Source organism: Nicotiana attenuata, unplaced genomic scaffold, assembly GCF_001879085.1.
Source record: "Nicotiana attenuata strain UT unplaced genomic scaffold, NIATTr2, whole genome shotgun sequence".
In the NCBI taxonomy this organism is placed as follows: domain Eukaryota; kingdom Viridiplantae; phylum Streptophyta; class Magnoliopsida; order Solanales; family Solanaceae; genus Nicotiana; species Nicotiana attenuata.
This window is the reverse complement of record NW_017672553.1, coordinates 150,159-172,643: the sequence shown is the minus strand read 5'-3', so window position 1 is coordinate 172,643 and position 22,485 is coordinate 150,159. Positions and strand designations below refer to the sequence as shown.

The 22,485-nt window shown below is 43.5% G+C and overlaps 1 protein-coding gene across 1 annotated transcript; it reads left to right on the top strand.

The window, feature by feature from the left end:
* Positions 1–4,171: 4,171 nt before the first annotated feature.
* LOC109213648 lies at positions 4,172–4,945 on the top strand. Its single transcript, XM_019377468.1, has one exon. The coding sequence runs from the start codon at positions 4,172–4,174 to the stop codon at positions 4,943–4,945; it is 774 nt and encodes a 257-aa protein (XP_019233013.1).
* Positions 4,946–22,485: the final 17,540 nt, after the last annotated feature.

The following is a 22,485-nucleotide window of genomic DNA, read 5'->3' as shown; positions in this document are numbered from 1 at the left end:
CGGCAGTGCACAATTTACTTTTATGTTGGATCGGGCCATACACCTCAGCATTTCCTATATATATATATATATATATATATATATATATATATATATATATATTATTCTCATGAAATCGTGCGTAACATTTGGCTAGAAGCCAGTGTATCTGAGTGTTCCCTGATTTGAATTATGACAACCTCTTGATCATATCCACTATATATATATATATATATATATATATATATATACACACACTCCCGTACTCCCGTTATGGAGGGAACTTGCTAGTTGAGAGCTTGAGTAAAATCGTAAAGAGGGGAATTATATCACGTATTTTATATATGTTTATTTCATATATTTACTATGTTTCATATTTATTCACTTCTTTATTGTATCAGATATTATTGGATCACTAGTATGTGTCGAAGTCGATCTCTCGTCACTACTTCTTCGAGGTTAGACTGGATACTTACTGGGTACGCGTTGTTTTCATACTCATACTACACTTGCTGTGCATTTTTGTTGCACTGGAACATGTATGTCTAGTGGCCTAGTGGACGCAGCGGCATGGTTGATACGGACACTTGGGTGACTTGCATCTGTAGAGACGACCTGCAGCCAGCAGAGTGTCTTTTAGAGTATTGTATTTTCTTTTCTGTCCAAATTTGTATTCCGAACAGTTATTGTACTTCATTTTATTTCCTACTGATTGCTCATGCACTTGTGACACCGGGTTCTGGGGTGATTATGGGATATTCAATGTATAAATCGGAAAATATTATTATTTATTTTATAAAGTTCATGTGTTACTAGTGAAACTGAAGAAAACTTTATGATTTCAAAAATATAAAAAGAGAATTTAATTAACTATTTAGTGTTGGCTAGCCTGATAGTGGTGTACAGCGCCATCATGACCTTTTACGGATATTGGGTCGTGACAAATTTTACGTCTTTCTCATTTATTAGCAAGTAGTTAGAAGAAAGAATTTCACGTATATTATCAAGAAGTTTTATTAATATATTGTTTACCCTTAAAATGGATAACAATTAAATATTTATGCGATTTTAAGGATATGTAGATTTATTCGACACAACTACTCAAGAACGTTAGATAAACGAATTAAAGATAAAATAAATAACTAAACTAGTTGAGACATTAAGTCCAGGCTCAGATTCAAACTTTACAATAGTTCTGCCCTCGATCGGACCCTCGATTCGGAGCCAAATGTGTATGAAGAACTATGATTAAAATAAGAAATTCTCAGTAACTAGAAAGTAGAGAAACAAGTTTGTATTGCTTTGATATGTGTGTTACAATGTGTATTGAATGAAACTTCCCCTTTATATAGTAGGAGAATTCCATACCTAGTACAATTCTAATAAAGGTAAAAAATCCTCCTTTCTCGTCAATTACTGATATGATACCGTTGTCCGGCGAGATTCGCGTCGTGATACCCCGTTAGGTGCGGATATCATGGCTTTCTGTTAGTAGTGTGTAACCATTCGTAGTGCTTCCTGAGATCTAGGAGCCCGCTCTGGGTTCGGGGGGTGTTGTCTTGCCGGGCTCGGTGGCGAACACTCCGTTCGACCCCTGGTAAAAGAAATCCCCGGCTTCGATTCTGATCCCATGAGGTCATGTCTCCTCTTTGCTTGAGCGACCGGGAAATTAGGTTACATGTTGCCCTCGATTTTACCCTTATACAAATAGTCCCCTTATTTCCCAGAGAGTAGGTTTTCCGAAACGATGGGGAATGATAGATATCCCCTGGTTCCTTCCTTCGTACGCTACAGCCAAAGTCACGTCGTTCTAACTTCGAACACGTGTCAACCATCAGCTGGTCGCCTCCGAATGCGAAGAGTCGCATAATGATTACGTTTCTTCCTATAAAAGCTTCGACCTCTTGTACCTTTTCCACTTTCCGATTTAGCTCTTATCTTCGAATTTCTTAGCAGCTTCCAACTCTTCATATGTTAACCTTCAAATCTTCATAATTGTTCTTAAGTTCCTACCTAGATCTTAATCCTACCTTAAAACCTTTATATATTTTCTTGGATTTTCAACCCAGAACCTCATATCTTCACTCTCAAACTTCAAATCTTCATAAACTCTTTCCAAATCTTCACATATTTTGCAGATTTACGATGGCCAAGACTTCCAAATCAGTTTCTCAGCAGGCTGCCTCTTCATCTTCTCACCCGGCCACACGTACTGAGGCTACCATTCCCGAAGTGGTTGTTCTCGGGACGACTGCTCCCAAGTGGCCGCTCCCAAAATGGCTGCTGCCGAAGTGGCCCCAGAGCCCCCCATGAAAAGGTTTATTCCGGGGGGCTGTTCAGTCATAGAAGACTTCAAAGTTGAGAAGGCCTCATCCAAACAAGACCGAGGTAAAGGGCATCGAGATATATATGCTCTGTCACCGAAGATACTCTTCTCATTGTCCGAGAGGACTGTAACTGGGGAGGTAAGGACGTGGTAGTCCCCGGGCCTAAGGACGATATTACCACTCATGTGGAGGGGTATTTGAGTGTTTACACTTATCCCTTCACACTGGGCCGGTGGACTTGGTTGTTTTGGACTTCTGCAAGAGATACGAGGTGGCCTTGGGCACCCATCTCTCTGGAGATTCAATCCTCATCCATTAGTTTGGGAACAATACGAGTCTCCTCGGTTCACCCTTGATCACCTGCTCCGTCTATATAGTCCCCGAATATTTCAAGGGGGACTAATCAAGCTCACTCGCCAGGCCAGCAAGGCTCCCTTTTTGAGTATGGACGAGGATCGAGATCGAGGCTGGAAGAGGTGCTTCGTTCGAGTGAAGACCCAAGATTTAATCACTCCCGAGTTTCTGCCATTCCCTGAGAAATGGAATGCATCTTGTAAGTGTACTTTTTCCTTAAGTGTCGAGGTTTCTTTGTTCCCCTTCTCACCGTCAGTATTTGTGATCATGCAGTTGTTTCTCGGGTTCCCAATGCGGTCCCCCGCCTCAAAGAGTAGATTGAAGGCATCTGTAAGCAGATGTCGTATTTTGAGCGCTCGTTGGAGAAGCTTTTGAAGGGCCGATTGGAGGCCCATTCACATGGTAAGGATATTCTTAGAATAGTTAATATTATGCCCCGAACATACATAAACCTGACCCTTTCTCTTTCCTTCGCAGGTTTGCCTAAGACCACAGAACTGAGGCCGCTGAAAGGGGACGAGTATGCATCCCTGTCCGTTGATCCCTCCGTTATGGGACAGCCTGGGGCTTCCGCGGAGGAAAAGAAGAAGAGGAAAAGAAAATCCTCGGGCTCAGAGGCATCCGAGGTGAAGATAAAAAGGAGGTCGGCCACTCGGTCCTGCAAGCCCAAGAAGAATACCCGGTCCCGGGTGCCGAACTCTGATTTGCTTTACCTGCTCAGGGATGAGCCCGAAGAAGATGATATTTTGTTGCCCATGGATCGACCTTTGTCGGGGAGCAGGCGGCAACAAGGGGTAAAGTCATGAGGCCGACCTTCCTCCGACTCAAGAGGTTGAGATGGAGACGGGGGCTGAGACCTCTTGAGAAGCTGCTTCTGTATCGAAAGTGGCGACCGATGTGATAGACTTCATGGAGACGCCCTCCTACACTGAATCCATGCTCGAAGAGGCCCAAGTGGCCAAAGATAAATCAAGTGAAGGGGCACAAGGTGTAGAAGACCCTCTCCACTCCTTCTTCGAAGGCATGTATAGGTCTACATTGGAAGATTTTTCCGGGCTAGGCCACCTCGAGATACCGGAGGAGGACGTGCCTTCGAGAGCTGATGGGCCGAGCACGAGTCCAAGATTGGTGAAGTAGTTCCCTGCATCGAGCGCGGACCCCGAGTGCAAGAGGACGTTTGTTATCACAGTCCTAAAGGATGCCCGGGTCCTATTCGCTCCGGTAGGCGTAGCCAGCTATCTCCGATGCCTGGTAACCGGGGACGACCAGTCAAAGATAAATGAGGTGGGCACGTCGAGTCTCTTCAACGAGGCACAACATGCATTGAACTAGGTAAGGTTCTAAAACCTCCAAACTCCCCTTATGAACCACTTAAAGTTTCCCTTTGACGTTTCTTACTTAGTTTCCCTTCTTTACAGGCTTCAATGCTTCACCCTGAGAGCTTCCTTCAGTATCGCTTTGAAATCAGCCAGCTCGATTTCAACCTCAAGGAGCAGGCCCGATAAAAGGATATGTTCAATCTCCTTAGTGAGAAACAGGACGGGGCCATCAAGGATCTTCAGGCCGAGCTAGATAGGGCTCAGAAGGAGGCTTTGATCCTGTGGCGGGAACATGTTAACCTAGTTGAAAAGGTAAAGGTATTTGAAGTTAAAAATGAGGAACTAGTCGTGGTGACTAACAACACAACCTCGCAAGTCCAACAGAAGATCAACCTGATTGACCAATACCGAGCCGAGATGAACAAGGTCCAAGAATTGGCCGATGGGTGGAAAAGCAAAATGGACCGTCTGGCTTCTGAGAAGGAAACCCCCAAGGCGAAGCTGGCAACGGTAGAGGTCCAACTCCGGGTGGCGAAGGAGAAAGCTGACAAGCGGTCTCGGCTGAACGATGATCTTCGTGCACAACTGAGCTTAGTTGTCATAGAGAGGGACGCCCTCGGTAGAGAATGCGAGGCAGTGAAATCCAAGTTGGCTACGACCTCCCCTGATGTCGGCAAAATGGTGGCCCATAACAAGGCCGATGTGGAGGCAGCCGAAATCCGCCTGAAGGCAAAGGCCAAATATATGAAGCGGCTATCCCGCAGAGAGACCCTCGAGGAGATCCATGCCCGAGGTTTTGACCTATCAGCCGAGAACGAAGAATCCAAAAAATCTGAGGCCGAGGCGAAGAAGCTTTTCGAGCTTGAAGGTTCCGAGGGCTCTGAGGGTTCCGAGGGCTCTGAGGGTTCCGAGGGATCCGAAGGATCCGATAGTTCTGGCGAAGAGTCGGGCCCTGGTGAAGAATAGGCGTAGATGCCTTAGTACTTTTTTTGTCTTATGTACGTCTTTTTTTTGTTTATTTTGAGGCCGTTTTTATTGGGCTTTTGTAAGTATATTCCAGAATATATATAATATTTTCCCTTTCTGCAATTTCAATTCAATTTTTCAGTACCTCTTCATAATTTTTATTCTTACAATGTTTCTAAATCCTTATCATAGAATCGATTCTAGTTATAGGGCGTGCAATCTTTAAAGATACGAATGGAGCCTGGCTTCGATAAAACTTTGTTTGCTCGAGGCTTTGAAAACTGAGCATGAGCGGAAGTTATTTCAAGATACTTAAGTGATTTTAGATGATGCTTTTGCCGAGGGTAACCTTTCAATAGGTTTTGAATTTTTTATAAAGGTCTTAATTTTTATTACGATCTTCGGACGTCTCCAAGCCGTTTTTAGGGTGGCCATAGCCTTTTGTAATTAGGCACCGCCTAATAGGTTTGGTACCTCCGGGATTTCGTAGCCCGTATTGCCCAAACTTTTTTCGGATGACAGTCCCCTAGTGGGGGTAGCCCTTGAGCTCGATAGTCCTCGAATAGGGGTATCCCTTGGGCTCGATAGTCCCCAAATAGGGGTAGCCTATGGGTTCTTAGGATAGAATTTAGGGGGAAGAAATGTGTAGTAGCAAGGCAGAACTTTCTTTCATTTCTGTGCGTAAATTACAAGATTGAAAGCATGTAAAAGCTTGTATCGTGGCTAAAGTGGACTACGTGGGCGCGGTTCACTTGACCGTTTGGCCCTTATAATGAATCCTAACCATCGACCTCGGGAGCGCGACCAACACTCAACCAAGATACCCCGATCAAGCAAGCCTACTTGATGCCTTCTACCCAACCTGACCCATTAACAATGTAAGAACCAGTAATAAGAGATAAGCATGAGAAGAGTAAAATATTCCACATTCTTTTTCCGTTACTCAAAAGAGATTCATTTTTACAATTTCCAAACTATTACAAGTTCATACTTACGAGAGAAAACATGTTTGCTAAATATCAACACTTCTAGTTATTTACCCAACATTAAACACCACCAACAATATATCTATGGAGCCTCTAAGTACAACAGAAGAGTAGTATGGAAATACCGGCAACAAGGCTCCGGCTATACCTCAAAACACAAAGTACAACGTCAAGTGACATAAGGCCCGGAACAGAGTAGGGCTCACTAAAACCTGCTGGATAGAGAGTATATGCTAACGAGGATCAATGATGCCAGTTGACGAACCACCTGCATCCATTGAAGATGCAGCGCTCCCGGCAAAAGGGACGTTAGTACATGTGGAATATTACTAGTATGTAAAGCTAAACGTCCCCTTTCGAAATAGAATGCCAATATAAGTAGGGGAAAACCATGGAAGCGACAAGTAACAATCAACAATAACCAAATGCCATGTTAAAACATAACAATATTTCAAAATACGAAAATAATATTATTTTTGGTTGGGAGATCATTAGCACTAATATACCATCGCATTTTTAGCACGGAGTCCGATCATGCCCGATCGGCTAGGCCATCTCTCCACAAACAATATGGATTGAAAAGTGATACGAAAGAAAAGGTGTTACCAAGAGTAGGAACCACCATGCACGCGACATGGCGTTCGATCTCCACCCGATCGGCTAGGCCGCCTTCCCACATATGACGTGTGGGTCGACTTCATCATTTCCAATTCACAGATATCATCAATCTCATCCCAATTAAGGGGAATAATCACATCAATATTTCAATCTCATCCCAAATAAGGGGAATAATCACAATCCACTCCTACACCGGCACGTGTAGTTTCGGGTGTGGGCCGTTTCGACCCACCTTTCCTCAGTTCACTAATGATACTCCCAAAAACATTTTTGTTTACACACAAGGGAAACGCAAGTACAAATACATTCCCCTCATAACCTTTCACACCATATATGTAGCTTCATTAGTACATTCAACCATTCACAACATCATTATTTCCTTGGCTCTCTTGGCCATACGTATGATTCTTCATTCATGTCACATTGGCCGTATTTCATATTCCACACTTTCATTTCTTTACTTTCAAAGACCATCATCATAGACATCAACATATAGAACATTCCGGAAATCACAATTTTCGGTCCACTAGTAATGAAGGCTTTAAACAAAATAGATTCCTCTCCAAACAATGGAGCAAGATGACTAGCAATTGAAGCACGAGTTAAAATCATAAACGAGTGACACACCACTTATTTTTGAAATACTATTTTCCAAAAGGACAATACACAATTTCAACTCATGAGTAAGTAAGAGCTCAAATTACATTGGAAATATTTATAAAGGAGAGCACAGTGATTTACGATTGAAACACGAATACGAATCAAATGCACTAGTTACAACAACCATGGCCACGTTTTACATCTCACTTTCACTTCTTTCACTTCCAAACGTCATCGTAGGTTACCAAAAATTAAGGGCATTTGGAATCAAGACCTCAAATATGTATATGAGCAATATGATTCTTAAGCACGTTGGGTTTTCTTTCCAAGTTAAGCATAATAGACTTTCATTTGAAACACTAATTGAAGTCATAACATTTCGATACATAAACCATACTTGGACACATTTCCGAAAAGGTCATAATAGGATAGGAACAATTGGAACCATTTTGAATATATGCATCTTTCAACACAATACTTACTTGGGATAATCGAGTTTATTAGGAACAACTCAGAACATGGGAATTAGGAACCTGGGCTAACCATACTTGAAACTTATGGGGACATCATAGAATTCGATTCAAGAGAGAAGTTTAGCCAACATACTTTGCTTGAGCTTTCCTTAAGTTACTACAATTTTCCAACACCTCTAGCAATACCAATCTATAGGAATATAGCAAAAATCCGATAATAATTAGAAGGATTCTCATGGTGTAACTCTCATAGGAATTTTGTCAAACACCTAATATGCAAAATTGACTACAAAGCTCTACAATCGTAATCCCTTCCTCCCTCAACCAATTTGAACAAGAAACTACCCCAAATAGTTCAACAATCCTACATACTACCACCTAATGTCACATGCATGGCCTATCTCCAACTCCACATACTTAGACCCTAAACAAACTTGCATGGATGATGTAGGACAAGAACTTACCCGGATAGATGATGGTCTAGTGAGTGGCTTCCATGATTCTTGAAGATTGGGGCAAGAATGGATGATTAGAATGGATACGTCTTCTCCTTCTCTCTCTAAAATACTCAAACTTCTCTCTAAAATTGTTAGACGTATGCTCCAAAATGAGCCCAAAGGCTTTTAATCAAAATGGGGTCGGGTTATAAAAATAAAAAATAGACCCTCCAAAATCAACTTTGCGCCTGCAGAATGGACTGCAGAACAAATATGCGGTCCGCATAATGGACCACAAAATCGACTTCAAAAATTAGGTTGCTCTGAACAAGTCTGTGGCTAGGTCTGCGATCCGCAGACCAATTATGCAGCCACAGAATGGACGACAGAATCGCCTATCGAACTACTTCACGCCAAATCTGTGACAGAAGTGCGGGCTGCAAAACAGGTATACGATCGCATAATGGACCCCAAAATAACCTTTCAAAATTCAACTATTTTTCCGCTTGACTCTGTGATTATTATGCGTCCTGCGGAACAGACCTACGGTCGCGAAACTGACCGCCTAATTACCTTCTTTTTCCAAAATTTCCACCACCTCCTCGATGTATTCTTTAACCCAAAAAGTCTGTACCGAACATTCAAACATATTAGTCTATGTCGGCACCACAAAACCTTAAATTCCTTGGAAAAATTTACGGGGTCTTATAGATGGCCCCCAGTATTAAAGGTCGAGCTTGAGGGGGCTCAGATACTGTTGATGCGCAATGAATGCCCATTGACTCCTTTTGAGACCGGCCTTCAAATCTAAGTTAGCACGTTTTACGATTGCCTCGTTAAAAACCTTGCCGAAAAACCCATTTTGGGACAAAGCCGGTTCAAGGGAAAAAGAGTACAATGCATGCTTTCAGACCTAATAGCCACATCCATTCTTGACTGTTGCCTGAAAGTGTTAGTTTGATTCATGACATGATTAAAGAGTAGTTGAGATAGTACCTTAGCAGTAGTACCGATTTAAGAATCACCGCTTTCACACAAAGTTTATTCAATAATCTCCACGAGGTACCAAACCTCAAAATAATCACAATTCATGGGTCCCAATTCATGAACCATAATCACTTGGCATCTTGTGCCCTCATTACAACTGGTAACTGCACAGATGACTCACGTGCCAATAGAACAATTCTCACATAGAAGGCAAGTAGACGAGGGTATGTATGAATGATCAATAACATTAGGATCCATTTTGTTAAACATATAAGGGTGACTAATTACGTGTATGCTTGTACAAGTGTTTTATCACAATTCAGGCCAACTAGTAAAGGTAGAGGAAAATGAACAGCACATAAGAAACGATCCCCATGATTCGCACAAGGTAAAACTCACACAAGTTAGGTACGCCACTATACAATATCAACAACAACAATGCCCCCAGGTGCGCCTTGTCTCTCTGAACGTGCATAATAATATTCCCACCTTGTCTCGCTACATGCGCAAACCCACATATACAGCCCGCCTTGTCATGACGCATGTACAAATATCAATAGTTACAATAGCATGGCAGAAACCTCGTGCAACACCCGACAAAACCTCCCAACAATATCACGTGCCAAGATCACAACATCACAATAGCCCTTAGCTCAACAAACTGAGTACAATAGCAACAACACAACAATAGACGGGAATATGATAAGTGAATCAACTCAAGAGCACTCGAACTCAAAGAAACGATAGAACGAGTTCACAAAAAATAAACACAATAGAGAATGCTAGTCACAATAATAATAGCTCAACAAGGGAGGAAACATTAGTCAATAATTCCAAATAAGGATGAGGCAACTCTGATAAAGGATAACTAACTTCATTTAGGGTGGAGCAATCACGAAAGAGATACAACAATTGCAGTTAAGGATAAGCAACGGAAAAGATGATCATGACCTCAATTAAGGATAGACAATTACATTAGAGATAATAATAATAATCTCAATTTAGGATAAGAAATTAGGAGAAGATAGCATGGCAGTCGAAGAGGCTACAACTTCAGTTAAAGCACACAATAGTCAAAGGCAATAAGTGTGGAATATGAAGCATTTAATTTCAATTAAGACACGTAGAGGTGAAACTAGTAAATGGGGGATTTAACATAACAAAACAACCTTATATCTAATGAACATAAGAACCTAAGGGTCCTAGAAGGTCAACTTTCCACAAATAAGCCCGAGCACATACTCGTCACCTCACGTACATGGACTTCACATGACACAATTAGCACCAAAGACTCAAATCTAAGGGGTAGTTCCCACACACAAAGTTAGGCAAGATACGTCCCTCAAAGAAGATAGACCGTTACTCTAAAATGAACTTCTCGAGTGAAATAACCTCTGCACAGCTTAAATCTAGCCAAAATAATTTCAAAGCATAAACAAACCTCATAAGAAAATATTCTGGATAACAAAGCTTAAATCTTTATCAAAAACTAAAAATCAACCCAAAGTCGACCCTCAGGCCCGCACCTCGAAACCCGACAAATTTCACAAAACTCGAACACCCATTCCGATGCGAGTTCAACTTTACTAAAATTATCAAATTCCAATACCAATTCGTCCCTCAAATCCTCATTTTACCTCTTGAAAGTTTTCTTCAAAAATCCCCATTTTCATCAACACAAAACACTAATTATAAGATAAAAATAAAGATAGAATCATGGAATAAAAAAAAATTAGGTAAAGAAATATTACCCCAATGATTTGCTTGAAAAACCCACGAAGAATTCTCAAAACCAAGCTCCACAACTCCAAAAGTGATATAAATGGCTAACCCTCAGAATAAAGTACTTTTATATACTACCCAGGTATTTGTACATCGCGATCGTTGAAGAATGAATGCGTTCACATACAAGAAATTATGCTGCCCAGAAAAGCACTACGTGATCGCGTGAAAAGGGTTGCGATCGCGTAGAAGGCAGTACACTGCCCCACCAAAAGCCCTATGCGAACACGGACAGGTTGATGCAAATGCGGAGAAGAAAAAGGCACACTTCCGCGATCGCGTACTGGCCTATGCAAACGCAAAGAGGGAAAATGGTCAGTCTCCAAACGGCCTTCGCGATCGCGGCTAAACCTATGAGATCGCATAGAAGGGGACACCAAATATCAGAACATCCATCCAAAACAAAGATAAAAATGGCCCGTCGCCCATCCGAAACGCACCCGAGGTCCCCGGGACCCCGTCGAAACTTGCCAAGTAGTTCCATAACTACGAATCTCACTAAGAATTGAACTTATGAACTTTCAAATCTTCTAACTTCTAAAACTCGCGGCGAAACCTATCATATCAACCCGGAATAACATCAAATTTCGCTTGTAAGTCCCAATTGACAAAACAGAGCCGATCCAACTCTCGGAATCGCATTACGACCCTGATATCACAAAAGTCAACTCTCGGCCAAACCTCTCAATCTTCCAAAACTTCAACTTTCCAAATATCGCCGTATGCTTCAAATTAACCTACGGACTTCCAAATCCAAGTTCGGCCGCACGCCTAAGTCCAAAATCACTACAAAGCTGTTAAACTATTCAAAACACCATTTTGGAGTCATTTCCTCAAAATTCAAAACTCTGATCAACTCTTATCGCTTAAGCTTCCAAAACTAGAATCCTTCTTCCGAATTGATCCCGAATCATCCAAAAATCAAACTCGACCAGACAAACAAGTCATAACACATAATAAGAGCATCTCGAGACCTTATTTCGCCGAACGGAACATAAATTCTCAAATTGATCGTCCAGGTTGATACACGATGTTCATTCCCCATTTCATGAACGGCCAAGGGGACAAAACCGAATGGAAAAGCTCTCGCAGTTGATGGATCATCGGTGAATGCCTTTGGCAGCTGTCGCATCTTCGTACAAAGTCTTTCAGGTCTTTCTCCATGTCGATCTAGTAGTAGCCGGCCATGATTAATTTCCAAACCAAAGATTCCGCTCCCAAATGGTTCCCGCAAGTGCCTTCGTGAACTTCTCTCAAGGCATACTTGGTATCTCCCGGCCCCAAGCATATGGCTAGTGGACTATCGAACGTTCTTCAAATAGAGTCCCTTTGGACAAGCTAAACTTGGCAACCTTTATACGCAGAGCTCTTGACTCTTTAGGATCCAAGGGCAATTTCCCAGTCTTCGAGTAATCTATGTACTTATTCCTCCAATCCCAAGTTAAACTCGTGGAATTTACTATGACGTGACCTTCTTTTATCACCAACTTCATGAGTTGTACTACTATCCCCGAGCTGAACTCGTCGTCATCGACCGAAGACCCCAAGTAAGCAAGAGCATCGGCCTTGTTGTTCTGGTCTCGAGGCACATGTTGTAGGGTCCACTCCTTGAATTGAAGTAATGTTACCTGTAACTTGCCTAAATACCTTCGTATTCGTTCCTCTTTTACTTTGAACGTCCCATTGACTTGATTGGTCATAAGGAGGGAATCACACTTAGCTTTGACCACCTCGGCCCCAAGGCTTTTAACCAATTTGAGACCTGCAATCATGGCCTCATACTCGGCCTTATTGTTATTCAATTTCATATTTCTAATAGACTGCCTAACTACATTCCCCATAGGAGGCTTCAGCATGATGCCGAGACCAGACCCTTTTGCATTCGAGGTGCCGTCCGTAAAAAGGGTCCAAATTCCCGAAGTAGTCCCCGAGGCTAACAATAATTCTCTTTCGACTTTGGGCACTAAGTCCGGTAACGAAGTCGGCAGAATTTGAGATTTTATGGTAGTTCGGGGTTGATACTCGGTATCATACCCGCTAATTTCGACGACCCATTTGGCCAATCGACCCAAAAGCTCGGGCTTGTGCATGATGTTCCTCAGTAGGTAAGAGGTTACGACACATATGGGGTGACATTGAAAGTACGATTTTAGTTTCCTGGAGGCGCTTAGCAAAGTGAGCGCCAATTTTTCTAGGTGAGGATACCTTGTTTCAGCCTCGCCTAGAGTTCTACTGACATAGTAAATAGTAAACTATATACCAGATCTTGTCCAATTCACACCTCAATCAAGATATGAAATGGTTGATTGCAATAGTAATACCCAACAAGGAGTCGGGGTCGATTTTCCACATGGAGCTATGTATGGGAGTAAGGAGTATATATTATAGTACTTGAATTTGAACTATCGCAATTTACACATCCATAAATTGGGTTGTTTCTATGTCTATTTTAAACTAAGATTGCAAAGTTAAGAGATGAAACTAGGAAATTATTTGCTATTTTCAGGTTTTGTAAAAAGCCTAGAGCTATGACCATCACCTAGGTGTTTGCCTAATAGGATATAAACCTTAATGCTTGTTTTGTTTATCGGGGTGTATTATAGCTATAAATCCTCAATTACCCACTCAATACCTCTCGGTCAGAGAGTGATTTTGCCCAACTTGGCTTTCTCAAGTCCAAATGGGTATTGCACAAAACGGTTGATAAAAGCTCAAGTCGGGTTATAACTATCTCTAGGTTGAACCCTTTAATTGGGATTATCAATATCTCGATTGACCCAATTTCTTGTTATCCAAGTTTTGTCCTAGACTAAGTCTCTCTTTCTCAAGTAGAGACTAAGTCAAATAGGCATGAACCAATATTTGCAATTATTAATTCCACAAATTAAAGCATGAACAAGGCTAAATAACGAACACCCAACCATAAACAAGCATTAAATTAGACACCCATAAGGTTTACACACTAGGGTTGGGTCACAACCTTAATAAAAATCTAGCTACTCATGCTTGAAATAGAAGAAGAGATGCTAATTAAACTCATATTGTAAAATCAAAATGATAAAATCTATGTTAAAATATCCCAAAATATGAAAAACTACTAAAAGAAGTAAAGAGAAATGGCTACTGTAGCTGTTGATGTCAACAGTTAACCTAAAAATGTGAAACTCGTCTATTTATATAGGGCTACAAATTTCGAACAAAAATGCCCTTCGGGAAGTACTGCGACCGCACAATTCCATGTGCGGTCCGCAAAATTCTTCTACTTTTTAGGACTGGAAGTCTGCGGCCGCGTAATATTTTGATCTATGGCCGCAATGCACTCATTCTGCGGTCCGTAGATTGTAACTGCGGCTGCATCTTGCATCTTCTGCGGTCTGTACTTTTACCTCTGCGGCTGCATAGCACTTCTTCTGCAGCAGCACAATTCTTGTACGGTCCTCACTTTTTTTGGACTTGGAATGCATATTCTCTACACTTTTATCCTGGCCTAGCTTTTGCGGCCGCACAATTCATGTGCGGACCGCACTTTGCACCTCTCTCTGTTGACCTTTCCTTCATACTTTGCGGCCGTAGATGATATTTCGCGGTCCACACTTTTGAGCTTTTGTGCCTTTTATGTCCTTGAGTTCAGATTACTCCTCCTTGAGTTGGATTTCATCTCGCGAGTTCATCTTCCAATATTCCTGCAATTAAGCACATTCCATCAGTTTTCGGGAACACAATTAAATGCTTTTGGACTAATACAAAAGCTAAAAGGCGCTAATAAGTAGTCAAAATTCCCACTTATCAACTCCCCAAACTTAAGTCTTTGCTTGTCCTCAAGCAAATAAAATAGTTCCCACCTCCAAATGTTAAAGGACATTATAGCTAGCCACGGGTGAATCATTCACACCTCAGTTGGGACCAACAATTACCCACACCACTGTTGCATTATTGACAAGGCAACAAGTGAAACATTTATGCACATATAGTTCCAATGTGATATTCGAGCATCAAGGGTTGACTTAGCTCATCAAGGACTTTCACTCTATATGGTGGATCCCAAACTCCTCCTCCTCTACTCTCCATTTGCCAAGCTCACTTAAGAATTTAGCACTCAAATCAAACTTACGAAAGGTTCCCTCATCTCTCTCAAGAGAATGTCACAAGTACGTCTTCCGGTACCATAAGCTTTCCCCTCATGTAGATCACAACTAATGTAGCTCACTCGGCTCGAAATCAAGTAGGACTTCTTTCGAATGTAATGAAGGATTTTGGTATAGGGATTGATACAATATGGATAAGTGGTTACACCTTCCTTAAGCACTCCATCTTTCAATTCTCGACTCACACTTTAACGATTCCTTGAGGCACTTTCTTTTCCTTGGGGGACTAGAGAGACTTAACATCACTCTTTATTGATCATTTCATTCATATTTCTCCATGTTTGGGATCGTTGCCTTTCTTTGAATCCCTTCAACTCTTTCATTTATTCACTTTTTGCATTCTTCTTTATTTGTTCTTTTCTTTTCTTTGCCTTTCCTTCTCGTCATTTCTTTTTCTCTTTCTGTGCCTTAATACCTTTTTTGTTCAATTTCCTTGTCTCTCCCCAATACTTACGATTTTTGCTAATTGTTTCACATGAGTGTTAATGAAAGCTTGTGTCACGACCTCAGTTCGCCCTCCGTGAACTATCGTGACGGCACCTAGTCTCTATGACTAGGTAAGCCTAACAAATGCGGAAATAATCCAATCTTGCGGAATAAATAATCAAAAGCCGAATAAATGAAAGAAATAGTTTTTAAATGCTGCTCGGCATATACACATAACTTTTAAAATCTGATACACTATCCCAAAACCCGAAAACTCACGGATCCACAAGCTGAGAAAACACTACATAGCTCTAATCTCCGGAATGTCTAATCAAGAACATAAAGTGCAGAAGGGCTAAATACTAGATGCAGGAATAGAAAGAGACTCCTCCGTCTGCGGACGCGGCAGATATACCTCGAAGTCCCGTAGAATTGCCTCGCCTCAAGAATGCTAAGCCTGAGTAGAGGTACCTGGATCTGCACATGAAAAATATGCGCAGGAAGGGCATGAGTACACCACAGCAGTACTCAGTAAGTGCCAAGCCTAACCTCGGTTGGGTAGTGACGAGGAAGGTCAGGGCCCTACTGAGGTTAAATAAGATATAAGGTTTAACAGTGTGAAATAAACAGTGTAAACAAGTAACACAAAATATAAAGGACAACAACAACTATCACAGAGGCAAGTAAAACACAGTAAGAGATACAACTCAGCTCCAAGATAACAACCGGGGATCTCCCAAGATACCGTCCTGTAGTCCCCAAATATAAATATCATATCCAGTGGATCTCCCGGGTGCAGTACCGTAGTCAAACTCATAAATGTGCAGGGGGATCTCCCGGAATGCAATTCCGTAGTCCCAAAGTAAACATACAGGGGAGCTCCCGGGATACCGTCCCGTAGTCCCAAAGTAAAAGTGCAGGGGGATCTCCGGAATACTGTTCCGTAGTCCCAAAGTAAACATGCAGGGGAGCTCCCGGGATACCGTCCCGTAGTCCCAAAGTAAATACGAGGCAACAACAGGGATTCAATCCAATCAATTTCATATCAAAGTGAAGCAGGTAATCGTAACCTAGCATGGTTCACGTAATACAATTAAGGCAGTTAAGGCAATTAGAGCAATTTAGTCAAGTAGACATGCTTCTCTAGGCTACAACAGGTTTAGTTTCCAAACAGTGTAAGCAAGAAAAGGAAGAACACAATTCAAGGCTATTTTTAATGAAAAATCGGATTTCCAAAAATTAGCACAAGTACGCGCTCGTCACCTCACGTACGAGGCATTTCAGTTACCACAATATCAATCCTAAGGGGAATGGTCCCCCACATAAGGTTAGACAAGCGACTTACCTCGAACAAGTGCAAGTCAACCCGAAACCACGCCTTTGCCACGAGTATCCGACTCAAAATGGCCCAAATCTATTCAATTAAGTTTCATAATGTAAATAGCACTTCAAGTAACTGATTCTATAATTAAATTCTAAGCTAATACGCGAAATTAGGTAAAATAACCATAATGCCCCTCAGGCCCACGTCTCGGAATCGGATAAAATTTACATTTTTAGAAACCTCGTACTCTCATGACTCTAAACATAACAAGAACACTGAAATCGGAGTCCAAATGACCCCTCAAATCCTCATTTAAAGGCCTGTTAAACTCAAGCCCTAATTACCCATTTTTCCCAAATTTCTCATCACTATTTAGGTCTTTAATCACATAAAAACGAGTTATGAAGTCAAGGACGTTACCTCCAAGCAATTCCCCTTTGTTTTCCTCAAAAATCTCTCTCAAAAGCTTCAAACTCGGATGAAAATGGTGAAAGAATGGCTCAATTTCGCAAAGGCAACTAATTATAGGTTTTGCCCAGCGATTCCCGCATTTGCGGCCCTGGGACCACATCTGCGGTCCCGCTTCTGCGAAAACTACATCGCATCTGCGACTTTCATTTACATGCCAGGTTTCGCATCTGCGGAACTCTAACCGCAGGAGCGATTGCACTTCTGCGATCGATTCACCGCATCTGCGGTTCCTGAGGAATTTCCAAATTTCGCTTTTGCGGCCACTTAGCCGCTTCTGCGGCGCCGCGTCTGCGGTCCCCCTATCGCAGATGAAAAAATACCAGAAGTAGCAAAAAAAACACAGCAGCTGCAACATCTTCTAAATTTCTCGCCAACCATCCGAAATCATCCCGAGGCCCCCGGGACCTCAACCGAAGGCACCAACAAGTCTAATACCACTCCCCAAACTTGTACCAATCCTTAAAACAGCTAAAAAACATCGAAACCTCAAATTAACCATGGATTCAAGCCTAAGAACTCCAAATTTCTCAAAATACGCTTTCGATCAAAAAGTCTATCAAACCTCGTCCGAATGACCTGAAATTTTGCACTCACGTCCCAAATGACATAACGGAACTACTGCAACTCTCGGAATTCCATTCCGACCCTCGGATCAAAATCTCACTATCGAACCGGAAACTTCAAAACTCGGCCTTTCGCATTTCAAGCCTAAATTAGCTACGGACCTCCAAAACACAATCCGACCACGCCCCTAAACCCGAAATCACCCAACGGAGCTAATGGGACCATCGGATTTTCATTCCGAGGACGTCTTCACACTGTTCCGACTATGGTCAACTTTCCAACACTTAAGCTCTCAATTAGGGACTAAGTGTCCCAAACTCTCCGAAACTCAAAACCGAACATCCCGGCAAATCAAAATAGCAGAAATAAACTTGGGGGGAGCAATTAATAGGGGATCGGGGCGTAAATTCCAAAAATGACCGGCCGGGTCGTTACATCCTCCCACACTTAAACATTCGTTCGTCCTCGAACGAGCACAAAGACATACCTGAAGTAGTGAAAAGATGAGGGTACTAGCTGCGCATATCCTGCTCGGTCTCCCAGGTTGCCTCCTCGACCGGCTGACCCCGCCACTAATCCTTCACTGATGCAATGTTCTTTGACCTCAGCTTCCTAACCTGCCTGTCCAATATTGCCACTGGCTCCTCAACATAAGATAGATCCTTTCCAACTAGACTGAGCTAAAATCCAACACGTGCGACGGATCACCGTGATACCTCCGGAGCATCGAAACATGAAATACCGGATGAACTCCTGCAAAACTGGGAGGTAAGGCAAGCTCGTAAGCAACCTCCCCAGCACGCCTCAATATCTCAAAAGAGCCAATAAACCTCGGACTCAACTTCCCTTTCTTCCCAAATCTCATGACGCCCTTCATATGGGAAACCCGAAGCAGAACCCGCTCTCCAACCATATAGGAAACATCACGAACCTTCCAGTCCGCATAACTCTTCTGTCTGGACTGGGCTGTACGGAGTCCATATTGAATCACCTTGACTCTCTCCAGAGCATCCTAAACCAAGTCTGTGACCAATAATCTGGCCTCACCTGGCTCGAACCAACCCACCGGGGATCTACATCGCCTACCATATAAGGCCTCATACAGTGCCATCTGAATGCTGGATTGATAGCTATTGTTGTAGGCAAACTCCGCCAATGGAAAGAACTGATCCCAAGAACCTCCAAACTCAATCACACACGCACGGAGTATATCCTCAAGAATCTGAATAGTGCGCTCGGACTGTCCGTCCGTCTGAGGGTGAAATGTTGTGCTCAACTCCACCTGAGTACCCAACTCCTGCTGTACGGCTCTCCAGAATTGCGATGTGAAATGAGTACCTCTGTCTGAAATGATGGAAACTGGAATACCATGCAGACGGACATATAAATCTCCGCCAACTGCTCCGAGGAATAGGTAGTACACACAGGGATGAAATGCGCGGACTTGCTCAGCCGATCCACAATAACCCAAATGGCATCGAACTTCTTCAAAGTTTGTGGGAGCCCAGATACGAAGTCCATGGTGATCCGCTCCCACTTCCACTCCGGAATCTCTATCTGCTGAAGCAATCCTGCTCATACTTCACCTGCTGACAATTAAGGCACTGAGCTACAAACCCAACTATATCCTTCTTCATCCGCCTCCACTAGTAGTGCTGCCTCAAATCCTGGTACATCTTCGCGGCACCCGGATGAATGGAATACCGCGAACTATGGGCCTCCTTTAGAATCAACTCTCGAAGCCCATCAACATTGGGTACACAAACTCGACCCTGCATCCTCCGTACTCCGTCAGCACCAATAGTCACATCTCGAGCATCGCCATGCAACACTTTGTCCTTGAGGACAAGTAAATGAGGGTCATCAAACTGACGCTCCCGGATACGATCAAACAAGGAAGACCGAGAGATCACATAAGCTAGAACCCGACTGGGCTCCGAAAGATCCAATCTCACAAACTGGCTGGCTAGGGCCTGAACATCCATCGCCATAGGCCTCTTTGCTGCTGGTAAATAAGCCAAACTCCCCAAACTCTCTGCCCGGCGGCTCAAAGCATCGGCCACCACATTGGCCTTGCCCGGGTGATACAAGATAGTGATGTCATAATCCTTCAGCAGCTCTAGCCATATCCTCTGATGCAAATTAAAGTCCTTCTGCTTGAACAGATGCTGCAAACTCTGGTGATCAGTATAAATCTCACAATGCACGCCGTACAAGTAATGACGTCAGATCTTCAAGGCATGAACAATGGCAGCTAACTCAAGATCATGGACAGGATAATTCTTCTCATGTATCTTTAACTGTCTGGACGCGTAGGCAATCACCCTACCGTCCTGCATCAATACCGCTCCAAGGCCAACTCTCGAGGCATCACAATAGACAGTATAAGACCCCGAACCGGTAGGCAATATCAAAACTGGGGCTGTAGTCAGGGCTGTCTTGAGCTTCTGAAAGCTCTCCTCGCACTCTTCCGTCCACTGGAACGGAGCACCCTTCTGGGTCGGTCTAGTCATAGGTGCTGCAATAGATGAAAACCCCTGAACAAATCGATGGTAAAAACCCGCCAAGCCAAGAAAACTACGGATCTCTGTAGCTGAGGATGGCCTAGGCCAACTCTGCACGGCCTCCACTTTCTTCGGATCCACCTGAATACCCTCTCTCGAGACCACATGACCCAAGAACGCCATGGAATCCAACCAAAACTCACATTTTGAGAACTTAGCATACAACTTCTTCTCTCTCAAGGTCTGGAGCACTGTCCTCAGGTGCTGCTCATGATCTCCCCGACTCCGGGAATATACCAGAATGTCATCAATAAAAACGATCACGAACGAATCAAGATATGGCCGGAAAACACTGTGCATCGGATGTATGAAGGCTGCTAGGGCATTAGTCAGCCCAAATGACATAACAAGGAACTCGTAATGACCATACCGAGTCCTGAAGGCAGTCTTTGGGATATCTGGCTCCTGAATCTTCAATTGATGATAGCCTGAACGCAAGTCAATCTTAGAAAACACACAAGCACCCTACAACTGGTCCAGCAGGTCATCAATACGAGGCAAAGGATAGCGGTTCTTCACTGTCACCTTATTCAACTGGCGGTAATCAATACACCTGCGCATAGAACTATCCTTTTTCTTTACAAATAACACAGGAGCACCCCAAGGCGATACACTGGGCTGAATGAAACCCTTATCAAGTAATTCCTGCAATTGCTCCTTCAACTCCTTCAACTCAGGAGGAGCCATACGGTACGGAGGGATAGAAATGGGCTGAGTGCCCGGCAATAGATCAATGCCAAAATCAATGTCTCTATCGGGTGGCATGCCCGGAAGATCAGCTGGAAACACATCAGGGAAATCTCGTACTACTGGGACTGAATCAACAGAAGGAGTATCCATACTGGCATCTCTCACATAAGCTAAGTACGCATCACAACCTTTCTCAACCATACGCTGAGCCTTAAGGAAAGAAATAACTCTACTGGGAGTTTGACCTAAAGGACCCCTCCACTCAATACGCGGTACACCTGGCATGGCCAGTGTCACGGTTTTGGCGTGACAATCGAGAATAGCATAATGGGACGACAACCAGTCCATGCCCAAGATAAATATCAAAATCAACCATGCTGAGCAATAATAAGTCGGCTCTGGTCTCAAAACCGCCAAGAATAACCGAACATGACCGGTAAACGCGGTCCACAACAAGAGAATCTCCCACAAGAGTAGAAACATAAACTGGGGAACTCAAAGAATCCCGAGGTACACCCAAATGTAGGGCAAAATAAGAAGACACATAAGAATAAGTGGAGCCTGGATCGAATAGAACCGATGCATCTCTGTGACAGACCAAGATAGTACCTGTGATGACAGAATCGGAGGCGACAGCCTCAGTACGGGCTGGAAGAGCATAATATCTGGCATGGCCTCCCCCTCGAGGGCGACCTCTACCTCCCCAACCTCCACCTCTGGCTAGCTGGGCCGGTGGAGTGGCAACTGGTGCTGGGACCATAGCCTGAGAGCTCTGCGGGGCCTGCTGTGGCTGAGGAGTCTGCGGAGCTACACCCTCCTGAGTCTGTGGCAATCCCTCACCACATGGCGTGTGTCACCACACTCAAAACAAGCTCTGGGAGGACGTGGCGACTATGACTGGCTCGGGCCAGGTCTGCTGGACTGACCACTGGAAGCACCCCGTGCAGGAGGCGCACTAGAGACTGGAGGTGCATAATAAGGCTCCTGAGGCCTAGGTGGAGCTCGAATACCACTGGCTGCTGGAACAGCTGAATGAACGGGGCGGCCCATATGACCCTACCATGATGACCTGCATCTGGGGCACGGGCACCAGAATAATGGCCCGACTCTCGAGACCTCTTGGCCTCCCTCTCCTCTCTGTCCCTAGCATGCATACCCTCAATCCTTCTAGCAATGCTCACCACCTGCTGAAAAGATATATCCATCTCTAACTCACGAGCCATGCTAGATCTGATGCTGGGAATAAGCCCCTCAATGAACCGGCGAACCTTCTCACGAACCGTAGAAACCAAAGCTGGTGCATGTCTAGCCAAGTCAATGTAACAGACAACATACTCCGAGACACTCATAGTACCCTGGCGCAAATGCTCAAACTCCGTGCGCTAGGCGTCCCTAAGACTCTGGGGGACATACTCCCTCGTGAACATATCTAAAAATTGATCCCAAGTCAGGGAAGCTGCCTCATCCGGACTG